The sequence below is a fragment of the Ranitomeya imitator genome, chromosome 2, assembly GCF_032444005.1.
Source record: "Ranitomeya imitator isolate aRanImi1 chromosome 2, aRanImi1.pri, whole genome shotgun sequence".
Lineage (NCBI taxonomy): Eukaryota > Metazoa > Chordata > Amphibia > Anura > Dendrobatidae > Ranitomeya > Ranitomeya imitator.
In genome coordinates this window covers 527,063,676-527,076,132 of record NC_091283.1, presented here as the reverse complement: position 1 = coordinate 527,076,132, position 12,457 = coordinate 527,063,676, and the positions used below count along the sequence as shown (strand labels likewise).

Genomic DNA, 12,457 nt, shown 5'->3' with positions numbered 1-12,457 from the left:
GCCCATCAGCTCAATAACATATCTGTGCCCAGAATGTTGAGATGGAGGGCAGTAACCAGGGAGTGTGCCAGACGGGGAAACAGGATTTGTAGTATCAGTGGTGCATGCGCTGTCTATTGACGGGTAGTAGACATTTGGGTTTTTTTTTTTTTTTTTTGTCAGGCCAAATATAATGTCTCGGGCCAGATTTACAGTTTGACATCTATGCTCTTGAGTATTTCTTCAGTGGTACTGTACGACCACACGTGGAGTCCCTGTGAATGTGTATTATAATGGTGTACGGCTTTACGTAGATCATACACACTACTTCACGGATTCTGTTGTCTGTCACAAAGCCTCTCATGCCATGAAGTATCCGGTTTCTTTTCTAGGTGTCCTGCCTTGTTGGTGGTTGGTGACAACTCTCCTGCAGTCGATGTTGTGGCAAGTATTTTTCTTATCACTGTTACCAGACATACAAAGAGGCTGTCAGCCTGTTGGATCTGCTGAAAATCAGAAATTGAAGACCTTTCCTAGATTAACAGCAAGCTGTAGAAAAGCTTGTAGAAACTTATGAATACAGCTAACTTTTTTTTTTTTTTTTCCCTTTTTGATTTGTAGGTAGAATGCAACTCAAGGTTAGATCCAACAAGAACAACCCTACTAAAGGTGAGCTATAACCAGTAACTAGCTTTAGAAAACGAACCTATTGTACCAGAATGGCAATGTGCTGTGACTAAAGATGCAGCCTGACAGATGGGCCCCACACTTCACCACTTGGCTGCCTCTGCTTTCTATAGAAACCACTAATTATGGGGGCAGTTGGATAGTAATGGTGCCAGTCAAATTGAGGCATTTCATTCAGTCTTCATCATGGCTTCTGAATTTTAAAACATTCATGACAAATTTGCATGTTTCCACACTTAGTGGCGGCCTGTGTAGCATGCCAAGCAATCGCTTGTAACTGTCTGGCATGTTTTGGCTAGATAACTTAATCACAAATGTAGGATTCTGTTTGCATTTTTAATATTGGCTAATGAAACTGAAGCTAGGCTCGTCTTCATACAGTGCTCTACACTGAGCATTCTTAGGCGACGTTCTCACTGGGCGTTTCTATGTTTTTTGTTTTTATGCCAATTTTCAGCTGAAGTTTACAGTACCAGCTACTGTATATACTCAAGCATTAGCCAACCTGAGTATAAGCCAAGGTACCCAATTTTACCACAAAAAACTGGGAAAACTTATTGACTAGATTAGCCTGGTATGCACAGGCCCCATCATCCCTATCCTGATATGTATGGTCCCCACCAGAAACCTTAAACCTAAACCGTCCTACTTGCCTTCCCTTTGCTCCCTCGCAGCGTCTTGTTTTGATGCCAGCAGCTTCTTTATGCTTTTTGAGCAGCACATGACTGCTTAGAAGCAGAGGACAGCTGCCAGAATACTCACTGCTCCCCACGCCGGGACTGTGGAGAGCAGTGAAAATTTCTTGTTCTTTAATAGTGGGCACGATCACTAGATGCAATGACTTCTTTGTGTTGCCTGATATAGGCAGTAGCTGAAGATGGACCATGAATTTGTGATCACTTAATCTCTGATCCTCTGCACACCCCTCACTGCATCCTAACAGAGCTGCCACTGAACATTGCTGTTGAGTATTGTGATTCAATCATTTTGTACGGTTTGTGTGGTCTCTCGGATGCCCCCTTCATTAATCCTATATAGACTGTTATAAGGGTAACCTGACACGTGTAAATGCCCAAACCGATTTCACTCATCTTATAGCTCTGAACAAAATGCATTGCTGTTATCCCTTCCTAAAATGTTCTTAATTTCTTTTACTTTTTGCTTTTATAGATGTCAGATTGTGGAGGATTACCACAAGCTGTGCAGGTTAGTGGTTTTCTTATCAATTTATATCATATTTGTGTTTGACGGTGGGTTTACTCTGACCTTCAGCAATTAAATGGCTGCTGATGAGATCTATGCAAGCTAATGGGGGTGGGAACATGATTAAAACTAACTTCACAACGAATTAACCGTTTTTTACTAGTTTGTCAGGCGATTCTTGGTAGTTGATTTATACGGACTGGCTATCTGGGACCTGTGAAGGCAACCTCGAAATTTTGTATTACTCATGCTTAGACTACAACTACTGTTACATCTAGTTGGCTTCTGATGTGTAAATGGCTCTGTGTAGTGACAAATAACATCCAGTTTTCCTATCATGCAGCTGCTACTTGAGCATATCACTTGAGTAGCCGTGATACTGTGTATATCCAAGTACCCTATGCAAACTCGAGTAGTGAGCTCCTGTGTTCAACCCGAATGACAGTCAATATGACTCCCTAATGTTATCAAATTCTGCATAGTACCTTTTGGGTTCAAAACCCTCACTATACCCCTGTATAAAATCCTTCAGGGGTGTAGCTTCCAAAATGGGGTCACTTGTGTGAGAGTCTGTGCTGTTTAGGCACCGTCTGGGCTTTGCAAATGCAACATGGTGTCCACCAGCCTTCAGCCAAATCTGTGTTTTAAAAAATTTAGCAATTGCTCAGAGCCCTGCCGCTACTCCAAACAGAACTTCTTGACCATGAGCAAGGCACTGGTCCACAAGCCCACATGTAAAGTGGGTAAACAATTGTTGGTCCACTTCTTTTTTTTTTTTTCTTTTTTTTTTTTTTTTGTTACAGCTTGCAAAAGTGAGAAATTTGGGGCTAAAGTAAGACTTTAGAAATAAAAAAAAATAGCTTGGACATTTATTCCTGTGTAACAACTGAAGTTACCTTTTCAGACAAGTTTAAGTATTTGAGGGGTGCATTTTTTAAAAATATCACTTTTGGTGAGTTTCAAATATATAGGCCCCTCAAAGTCCTCTCAGTGGGTCATTTCACCCGCAAACCTAAACGGTAACATCTGCACTATAATATGGTTCTCCTTTCCTTGTGTTTTGCACTGTCCCAAAAGTAGTTCCTGACTACTGTATTGAGTATTGATGTACTCAAAAAATAAAAAAATAAAATTGCACAACAAACGGAGGTCCATTTTTTTGCTATTGGTTCTTTACATTTTTACTGCTAAAATGTTTTAGCCCAAATTTTTAATTTTGTAATCATTTCTTCACCACCCGATGGTCAAAATTTTTGTGAGGCACACGTGATGTCAACATGCTCACTGCACTCCTAGATGAGTTCATTGAGAGGTGTAGTTTGCTGTTCTGGCACCTCAGGGGCTCTGCTAATGTGACATTGCACCCTCAAACCATTCCAGCCAAATCTGAACTCAAATGTGGCACTGCTTCCCTTCTGAGCTTTTCACTGTGCCTCAAAAGTAGTATTCCCCCACATATGGGGAATCTGTATACTCAAATTGCAGAGCAATTGCACCATAAATTGTATAGGTTTGATAGTAAAATTGTCAAACCAACTTTTTTCCTGGGGGGAAAAAAAAACTTTTTCATATTCACAGCTCTACATTATAAACTTCTGTGAAGCTTCTGGGTGTTTAATGCACTTGCCACACCTCCTAGATAAATTGACTTAAAGTCCATACATTTGTTCAGTGGGTTTAGTTTTCAAAATGGGGTCACTTGTGGGGGGGTTTCCACTGTTTAGGCACATCAGGGGCTCGCCAAATGGAACATGACGCACTCTCTCTCCATGCCAGCCATATTTGTGTTCAAAGAGTCAAGCTTGTGCTCCTTCCCTTCCAAGCCCTGCTGAGTGCTGAAATGGTAGTGATGTCAAAGGGTGCCAGGGCTGTAGTCGTGGCCGAGCACTCCGATGCATCTGTGCCCTGGCCACCTCTTGCATGAAAACTGCATTCATTAACCAGCATACCGGTCTTCTTCCACCATGCCATCAGGGATACCACTGGTGCTGAGGCCTTTCTGCAGTTGGCTTCACAAGAATTGAGACAGTCCGGTTCAAATGCAACATGTGAAACTTTACTTGAACAACTTGGCAGCACATTCTTGTCAGTAACATCAACAACAAGTCCCATGCAGTTCTCATTCTGTTCTTTCCCTGCACTCTGTTCCATGTCCTCAGTACTTTAAGGGGTGATATCGCCTTAAACGATATCGGAGTGTTCTCTCTGTTCGGACTTACTGTGCCTAGGAAATCTCTAGTCCGTTTCGCCCCGGTTCGCCCATGCAATAATATGTCACATGTTGAACCATCTGCGTCCTGTACTATTCCGGGACACTTCCTTTCTCCTGCTATGTACTGCTGCAATCCTGCTGCTTGATACCATACTTCTGTCCTATAGACTCCGAATGGCTAAGCTTCCCTTCTTAGAACGTTGCGTGGCTGCTGTGGTGTCCTGGGCCTTGAGCCCATGTGGACTATTCGGGTGCCTGGGCCCTTCTACTCCTACCAGGAAACGTTCCTAACCTTATCACACAGCAGCCCCTCCTGTGTTGACAATTTCCTACACTACACACTAGATCAGGGGTGGGGAGTCTTTTTTTTTTTCCTTTTTTTCTTTTCTTTTCTTTTCTTTTTTTTTTCTTTCTCTTCCCTGCAGAGGGCCACTTGGATATTTATACCATCCTTCGGGGGCCGTACAAACTCCGCCCACAAAGTACTTCCTTACTCTGGCACTGGTTTCAGGACTTAATCTTTCATTACATGCCCTTCACTGTTCAGTAGTGAACACTGCATGTGTGCTAACAGAGCAAGAAGAAATTTAATGAGCTGGTTGTAATCAAAATACAGCTCCCTGCCCAAGAATGCGGTCCATGAGAATCTGCTCAGGGGCCTGATAAGGTAATCGAGAGCCGTAAATGGCCCTGGGGCCTGAGGTTCCCCACCCCTGCAGTAGATGAAAGCTGTGTACACTATAATGCCCCATCTAGTGGCCAGCCCATTAATTGCACTTACCCTATAAACTATACATATCAGCACAAATATACAATAAACATTGAGCAAGAATGGTAATACACATAATAGTGTAGCAGTACCAATAAAATACACATCTTTAGAAGAATGGTAATACACATAGAAAAATGGTTTTGGAAAATGAGATTGCTGATCAACTTTGAACCATTCTAACTACCTAACAAAAATGGTTTAAAAAAATTATGCAGATGTAAAGTGTACATGTGGGATATTTATTAACTACGTTTTCATAAATACACCCAAATTATATCAACCAAAATTTACCATGAACATAAAGTACAATGTCTCACACAAACACTCAGAGATGCGTAGTTTGTATTGGAGACCAGACTGCCAATTTTCCAACAAATTTTATTGATTTTATAAATTTAATAGTTAAACGGTAAGGGAAAAAGGGTGAAAAAAGATAGATAGAAAATGTGTGGACTACAAGAGCCACAGCCAGCTCACCGACAACCACCAGAGCATGGAACTTCTTCCTGACCTAGACGTTTTCAACAGAAGATGAGGAAGAATGTGTTCCAGCTCATTAAAATCGATTAGTCTTTATTCATGCATAATAAATTAAAATCTGTAGAAAAATCCTTGCAGACATCGGATGCAAAACATGTGGAAAGGACAGCTTAACCCCTCAACGACCGCCGATACGCCTTTTGACGGCGACAGTTAAGGGTACCTAAACCACAGCGCCGTTAATTAACGGCGCTGTGGAAAAAGTGAATAGCGCCCCCCAGAGTAGGATTTTCTCTGGGGTCTCGGTTGCCGAGGGTAGCAGAGACCCCAGAGAACATGATTTGGGTTTTTTTTTACCAACCCCCAGGTTGTCATCGCCGGTAACTAACCATTTACCGGCTAACGCAAAAAAGAGAAAAAAAAAAGCTGCTTGTTCGTCTGTCCTCTGTGATCACACATCAGAGGACAGAGAAATAGGGGTATTTGGGGACTCTATCATACTTACCGATGTCCCTGGGTCCTCATGTGTCCCCTCCTGGTCGCTCGCTTCTTCCTCCGGGAAGAAAATGGCGGGCGCATGTGCAGTGTGCCCGCCGTGATGTGCCGGCAGAGGAAGATTCTTCCTCTTGTTTTATTTTGGTCACTGTTTTATTTTGGTCACTGTGAGATCCTATCACAGTGATCAAAATAAAAAAATAATAAATAACCCCCTTAGTTAAAAAAAAATATATTAAAAAAAAGTATGTATTTCTATTTTCGGGTTGGGGCTAAAGTTAGGGTTGGGGCTGAAATTATGATTAGGGGTGTATTGGGCTTGGGGATTTGGTTAGGGTTGGGATTAGCGGTGTTTTGGCGTTGGGGTTTTGATTAGGGTTATGGATTGGGATTAGCGTTAGGGGTGTGTTGGGGTTAGGGTTGGAGTTAGAATTGGAGTTGGTAGAATTGGAGTTGGAGTTAGTTTCTACTGTTTAGGTACATCAGGGGGTCTCCAAACGCGACAGCAAATTTTGCATTCAAAAAGTCAAATGGTGCTCCCTTCCTTCTGAGCTATGCCGTGCGCCCAAACAGTGATTTACCCCCACATATGGGGTATCTGCGTACTCAGGAGTGATTTGGACAACAATTTTGGGGTCCAGTTTATCCTGTTACCCTTGCGAAAATAAACAAATTGGGGGCTAAAAAATCATTTTTGTGTGGGGGGGGGGGGAAGACATGGTGTCCGATCTCAATTCCAGCCAATTCTGAATTGAAAGTCAAATGGCGCTCCTTCTCTTCCAAGCCCTGCCATGCGCCCAAACAGTGGTTTATCCCCACATTGCACAACAAATTTTGTGGTTGATTTTCTTTTAACCTTTGTGAAAATAAAAAAAAAAAAAAAAAATTGGTTCTGAAGTAAAATGTTTGCAAAAAAAGTAAATGTTCATATTTTTTTTTTTTTCCTTCCACATTTTCAGTTGCTGTGAAGCATGTAAAGGGTTAATAAACTTATTGAATGTGGTTTTGAGCACCTTGAGGGGTGTAGTTATTAGAATGGTGTCAAGTTTGGGTATTTTCTGTCCAGTACACCCCTCAAAGTGACTTTAAATGTGAGATTGTCCCTAAATAAAAAATGGTTTTGTAAACTTTGTTGTAAAAATAAGAAATCGCTGGTCAACTTTTAAGGCTACTTTCACACTTGCATCGTTTGGCCTCCGTCGCAATGCGTCGTTTTGGAGAAAATGCATCCTGCAAAGTTGCCCGCAGGATGCGTTTTTTTTTTTTTTCTCCATAGACTTGTATTACCGATGCATCGCGACATATGGACACACGTTCCATACGTCGTGTACTGGATGCGTCGGTATTTGGCGGACCGTCATAGTGAAAAAATGTTCAAGGGAACGTTTTTTTTCGTACGTCTGGTCCTGCATTTTGACTTGCGCAGGCCTAGCCGGAACTCCACCCCCTCCTCCCTGGGACTTCACAATGGGCAGCAGACGCGTTGAAACACTGCGTCCGCTGCCTACGTTGTGCAAAAAATCACCACTGTCCGTCGGTACGTTGCGCCGACGCTTTGACTGCCCCGTACCGACGGAAGTGTGAAAGAAGCCTAACCCTTATAACTTCCTAACAAAAAAAAAAAAATTGTTTCCAAAATTGTGATGTACTGTAGATATGTGGGAAATGTTGTTTAGTAACTATTTTGTGTGACATCTCGGTGATTTAAGGGCATAAAAATGAAGTTTGAAAATGGCAAAATTTTAAAAATTTTCACCATATTTCCATTTTTTTCATAAATAATCGCAAGTAATATCGAAGAAATGTTACCATTAACATGAAGTACAACATGTCACGAAAAAACAATCCCCGAATCAGCGTTCCTGAGTTATAACCTCATAAAATGACAGTGGTCAGAATTGTAAAAATTGGCCCGGTCATTAAGTTCCAAATTGGCTCTGTCACTAAGGGGTTAAGCCTGTTACTAAAATGTTGTTTTTTAGTTTAGGGATATTTTAAACACTGCATGTCCGTCTTTCTTTCCTCATTTGGTTTACTATAACAGTATGTCTGAGACAAACTGTATTTTGTCACTATTTTATATAGCCTGGAAAACTGGCAGAGGCCATGAAATATTTCATACAAGGACTGGGATACAGTAAGTAACTTTAATATTTTTAGTTCCCAGTAATGGAGTCTGCTCTATTGCAGGAGTATTGTAATTGCCTTTTGGTATTATGGACACAGCACCCCCTGGTGTTCATCTATGGAAGCTTGGTTGATGGGTTGGGGTTCTTCAGTGTCTCTTGTTTTTTTGGTTTTTTTTGTTTGTTTTTTTTTCTCCTGAACAGCGGGGGAAAAAAAGTGCACTGGCTACAATTGGTCCATGTGTGATTGTCACACAGGGATGGTAAACGCTCATCTAAATGAACCCTAAGACATATTCCGTTAGAACTCCATGATCCTCCTGAATATCAGCATTTGTCACCTGCTGGATATTGCAGACTATGGAAAGTCCTAGTGTATAGCACCAAGCAGATTTTCAATACTGAGGAATTGATACAAGGTGTACTGGAAAATGTCTGAATACATAGCGTGGATCTAGTCCATTTCTTGTGCTCCTAACGGTTTGCTGTGTGCCCTTTTCTCCTGTTGTGTGTCCCTGCAGTTCCATACGTTCAGCTCAGTCACTTGAGCGGTGAATCAGGTATCTGTAGTGCAGCCAGAAGGCGTTCAGCACGTCTTGGGATGTTGCTGCTGTCAGTAGCCTGTGACTTGTGCTTTGTTGGTGGATGTAAATGTGATGTGTTATGTAACTGCACCGTACAGTGGCTTGTCGGCATGTTTGTGCATGATGCATGTCTGAGTTTTTATATCGGAGTCTAAGGCTAAAGGATTTTCCCTAATTTTTGTATAATCCAATGGTGGTTCAAGAGTGAGAACAGCACCGCACCGCTCTACAGGCTCTGTGTGGTATTGCAGTTTTGCTCAAGTGACCTAAGTGGAGCTGAACTAATCAAGCCAAGCAGAGCACAACCTGTTAACAGGTGTGCATCTGTTAAAAAAAAAAAAGTAGCTTCTATACACAATGCGCATTCATACGTTTGTGGTCACAATGTAACGCCTTCACTGCAGATGTTGCGGAGCATATATATGGTTCCAGTGTAGCGCTGGCTACAGCCACTGCCCCAAGATCTGACCCTGGAGGAGGTTGGGCACATATTGTCAGTTTATACAAAAATTAGGATCCCTTTAACATGGCAGCTCTGACTAAATGGTGATGTTGCTTAGGCATTGAATGTACAGTAACCCTCAACATCCAGTCAGTTCTGTTTATTGCTCCATATAACAGTGTCTGGCTGAGTTGTAGCCATTCGGCCTTGGTGAGTCTAATGTAGATTTCCATTTCTTTCCAGTGGCAACTTGCAGTATGACCAGGCTCGCACGTGCTCGTACCCAGTCTGCCTCCAGCAGTGGCTCAACTGAGGTGCCCCGAAGCCGCTCCCAGACCAGCAGTGCCACAGTAGACACCACGCCAGGCTCTGCAACGACACAGGACATCGAAGAGGCTCCGCAGACAATAGAGCTATCATGCTAGATCGTATCCTCCGCCTGTCTGCTGTACTATGGACCCGTGCACACCTGCAACCTGAGTGACCCTGGAAATGTCCTTCCCATTTCTTCCCATGAAACCATCGACATGTATAATGTGCATGAACTATTCTGTATCCTTCTCAGATTAGTATTTGATGGATTTTCTTTCTAACTGCGTAATTCTTTCCTTTGTATCATTCCTGGAGTTTTCTTGTGGTTGGACTGTTCTGTGACATGCACTGAATCTCACGTATTTTGTTTATAGCTGACATGGGTTCACTTTCTTTCTTTTTTTTTCCCCTCCCCCCTTTCCCAGTCTTTACACCCAGTGTTAACCAGAGAATTATTTCCTTGCAGGAGAAAAATGTATTGGTGGTCTCTAGATTTCCTGTGGTGTAATGAACGTTATTGCACTTGATGTAGAACTTTCTTCATACAGCTATATGGTTTAGGAACACACTGCCGATATCTCATGTGAGCAAATCTGAGCCTTTACCAGAGACACAAAGGGATCTTCTCATGATTTTAACTTCTGAAATGTAGAAGACCAAAGGAACCGTCAGGAAGTCTCTTGGTGGTTACCCATTATCCAGTTGTCATAGCTGTTCTTCGTACTTTTGTATGTTTTTGTTTTTTTTTGCCTTTGTCACTTCACTCTGTTGATCAAAAATTTATGAATATCCTATTAAAATGCAGAAAGCTGATAATAGTGATCCTTTGCATTAGACTGTGTGATGTTAAAAAAAAAAAAAAAAAAAAAAATGATCTGCTCTCCTGCCAGAACTTGCACCACTCTGGTCCAACATTTGGTAGTGTAGCTCAGCACCTGAAGGAGGTCTCCCAGCACAAAGACCAATCAAGTACACGTGCAAGGTGCTCCCTGTGGTGGGTAAAAAGTTTATTGCACCTTCTGATCTAATGGTGGTCAGTCTCCAGCTACCATCCTTTTATATATGGCCGTTCCAGCTTTACAGGTGCCAGAGATGGATGGAGAAGTAGAGAAGATGCACTAAACTTGTCTTGGCCACCTAAGGGTACACGGAGCACTTGTTTGGTTTAAATGGTCACTTTGTGCTGACACTGCCATTGAGTTATTAACTCTTCCCATTAACAAGTAATGTTGTTTTTTGTTTTTTTTGTCTTATTTTAACTGAAGTAAATCCTGTATTCTAACTTTTTTTTAAATTCCTCTTTTGAACATCTGCTCAAATGCCTCCTGGAAATGTGAATGAATTGGTAGTTCAGTCAATATCCAGTGTCCCTACACTCTCCAGTCAATACTGACAGCCTTTTACAGCTGGGCCTTGCCATTTCCCATGTCAATGGTTGTGTGGTTCTGTACAAATTCTGTATTTCCAGGAGGTATTAAAGAACTGCTAAATTGTAGATGCTTCAGTGTTTTAAAGGGGTTTTCAATAACCTATTCATGAGCCATGTGTAGAATAGGTCTTCAATACTGATGAGCAAATATGCTTGGATAAGGTGGTGTTCAAGCATTCCCAGGTGCTAGCAAAGTGTGTTTGGCATGCTCCAAAAAAACGTTTGAGTGTCTGCACCTGCTGTTCAGTCGCAACGCATCAGGCAATCCTGCATGTGGTGTTGCTGTCAAAATGAGCATATATTTCGAGCACACCAAAGCCATTTAGTTGGCATCCAAGCATGCTCGGATAACTGATTATCTGAGCATGTTTGCGCATCACTAGTCCTCAACATGAGATCGATGCTGTACAGCACCACCACTGATCATACATTGCCTAGATCTGGCCAGAGTAGTGGAGTGAATCGCTGTATTTCATTCAGTGGCTGCTGCCAAATACTGTAAACTGTAGCCTATGGTCTATTCAAGTGAAGAGATCAACAGCAGTAGTGATCAGCGGCCATAAAGCAATGTACATGGTTTCCTCTTCAGACATCAGCTGATATGGTCTACATCCAGCCGCAGCAGATCAGTGCCAATTGATCTGATGTTGATGACCTATTTATCACTAGGCCATTGTTATGTTATTCCTATGCATTCTGTTAATGGAAAGACTAGTAATTAGAAAAAATAAATTAAAAAGGGCATGTCTTTAGAGTAAAAATATTGTAAAATAAAGGATCAGTCCTGGTACAAAAATATATTAGAGGATGCCAGAGCTCCATGGGTAAAGTGTTGTCTGACCTTCTCATGCTTTGGGTTATTCATTTCAGAGTTGGTGCACACTGACAGAGATCAGGGTCTCCATACCACACCCTTTCCCCAGAGCTACTTTGCGAGACCTATATTAATGACCCTGTCCTACCATGACTGGTCCTTAGAAACTGCACTGATTCAGAAAACAATATGTGTATATTGGTTGGCCTTAAATATAGAATGAAGAAAATAAGGCAGAAGCAATTGTTTTGGCTAAATTGGTTTTGGGGTCTAGTTGGATCTATACATGTGTATAGTGGAAATGAAGAGTCACTTGTTCAAATACCAAAAAATTAGTGAAATGCTGCCAGTTCTGGGCTTCTCAAGCCGCAGCTACTGACTTCTCATACACCTCGTACCAGGTCCACTACTGTAGAATGTAGACATTGTTGTCATGTTTTGTTTTTTTTTGTTATATCCTAGAGCTGTGCCCCCTCCTTAGCACCTTTTGAGCGCCCCCTGTGGGTTACAGATGGACATGACTGTTTTGTGCCTAGTCACCTTTTTAGCCAGCAGTAGTAATAGACCGATTAAAATGTAAAGGGATTTACTACTTTCTATCTTATTAGCAAGCCTATATTATATATTTTCCTGTAGTTGAACAAGAATGTAGACTCGAGTATAACCGTTCTAATAGTTTTCTGCTGTTTAAATAAAAGCATTGTCATTCTAATGGACTCTGTTCTTATTAATAATGAAAACTGCTGTGTCCTGTCCTGCAGCTGTAGAAGTCTAAAGGGTTATTCACAAAATCACATTGTATCTACACTGACTGATTCCAATTCATTAGTGTTTTGTCACATTTCTGGCGTTTAAACACTTGGCTGTGCAAAAGTTTTACGACTTTGATGGAGTTGGTTAGTAGGGTTGAGCGACCTTTACT

General features: G+C 41.7%; 1 protein-coding gene across 9 annotated transcripts in view; it reads left to right on the top strand.

Moving 5' to 3' along the window:
• Positions 1–12,247, top strand: part of LOC138664846 (protein NDRG3-like) — a 60,815-nt gene extending 48,568 nt beyond the window's left edge. For 5 of the 9 annotated variants that reach the window (XM_069751842.1, XM_069751846.1, XM_069751841.1 and 2 more), the window contains 6 exons: positions 372–423; positions 601–648; positions 1,837–1,872; positions 7,914–7,965; positions 8,476–8,514; positions 9,224–12,247. In XM_069751842.1, the coding sequence (XP_069607943.1) occupies positions 372–423; positions 601–648; positions 1,837–1,872; positions 7,914–7,965; positions 8,476–8,514; positions 9,224–9,405 (409 nt within the window). In that variant the 3' untranslated portion in view covers positions 9,406–12,247. The remainder of the gene's footprint in view (positions 1–371; positions 424–600; positions 649–1,836; positions 1,873–7,913; positions 7,966–8,475; positions 8,515–9,223) is intronic. The other 4 variants (XM_069751847.1, XM_069751844.1, XM_069751843.1 and 1 more) reach the window with 1 other exon arrangement.
• The last annotated feature ends 210 nt before the right edge of the window (positions 12,248–12,457 follow it).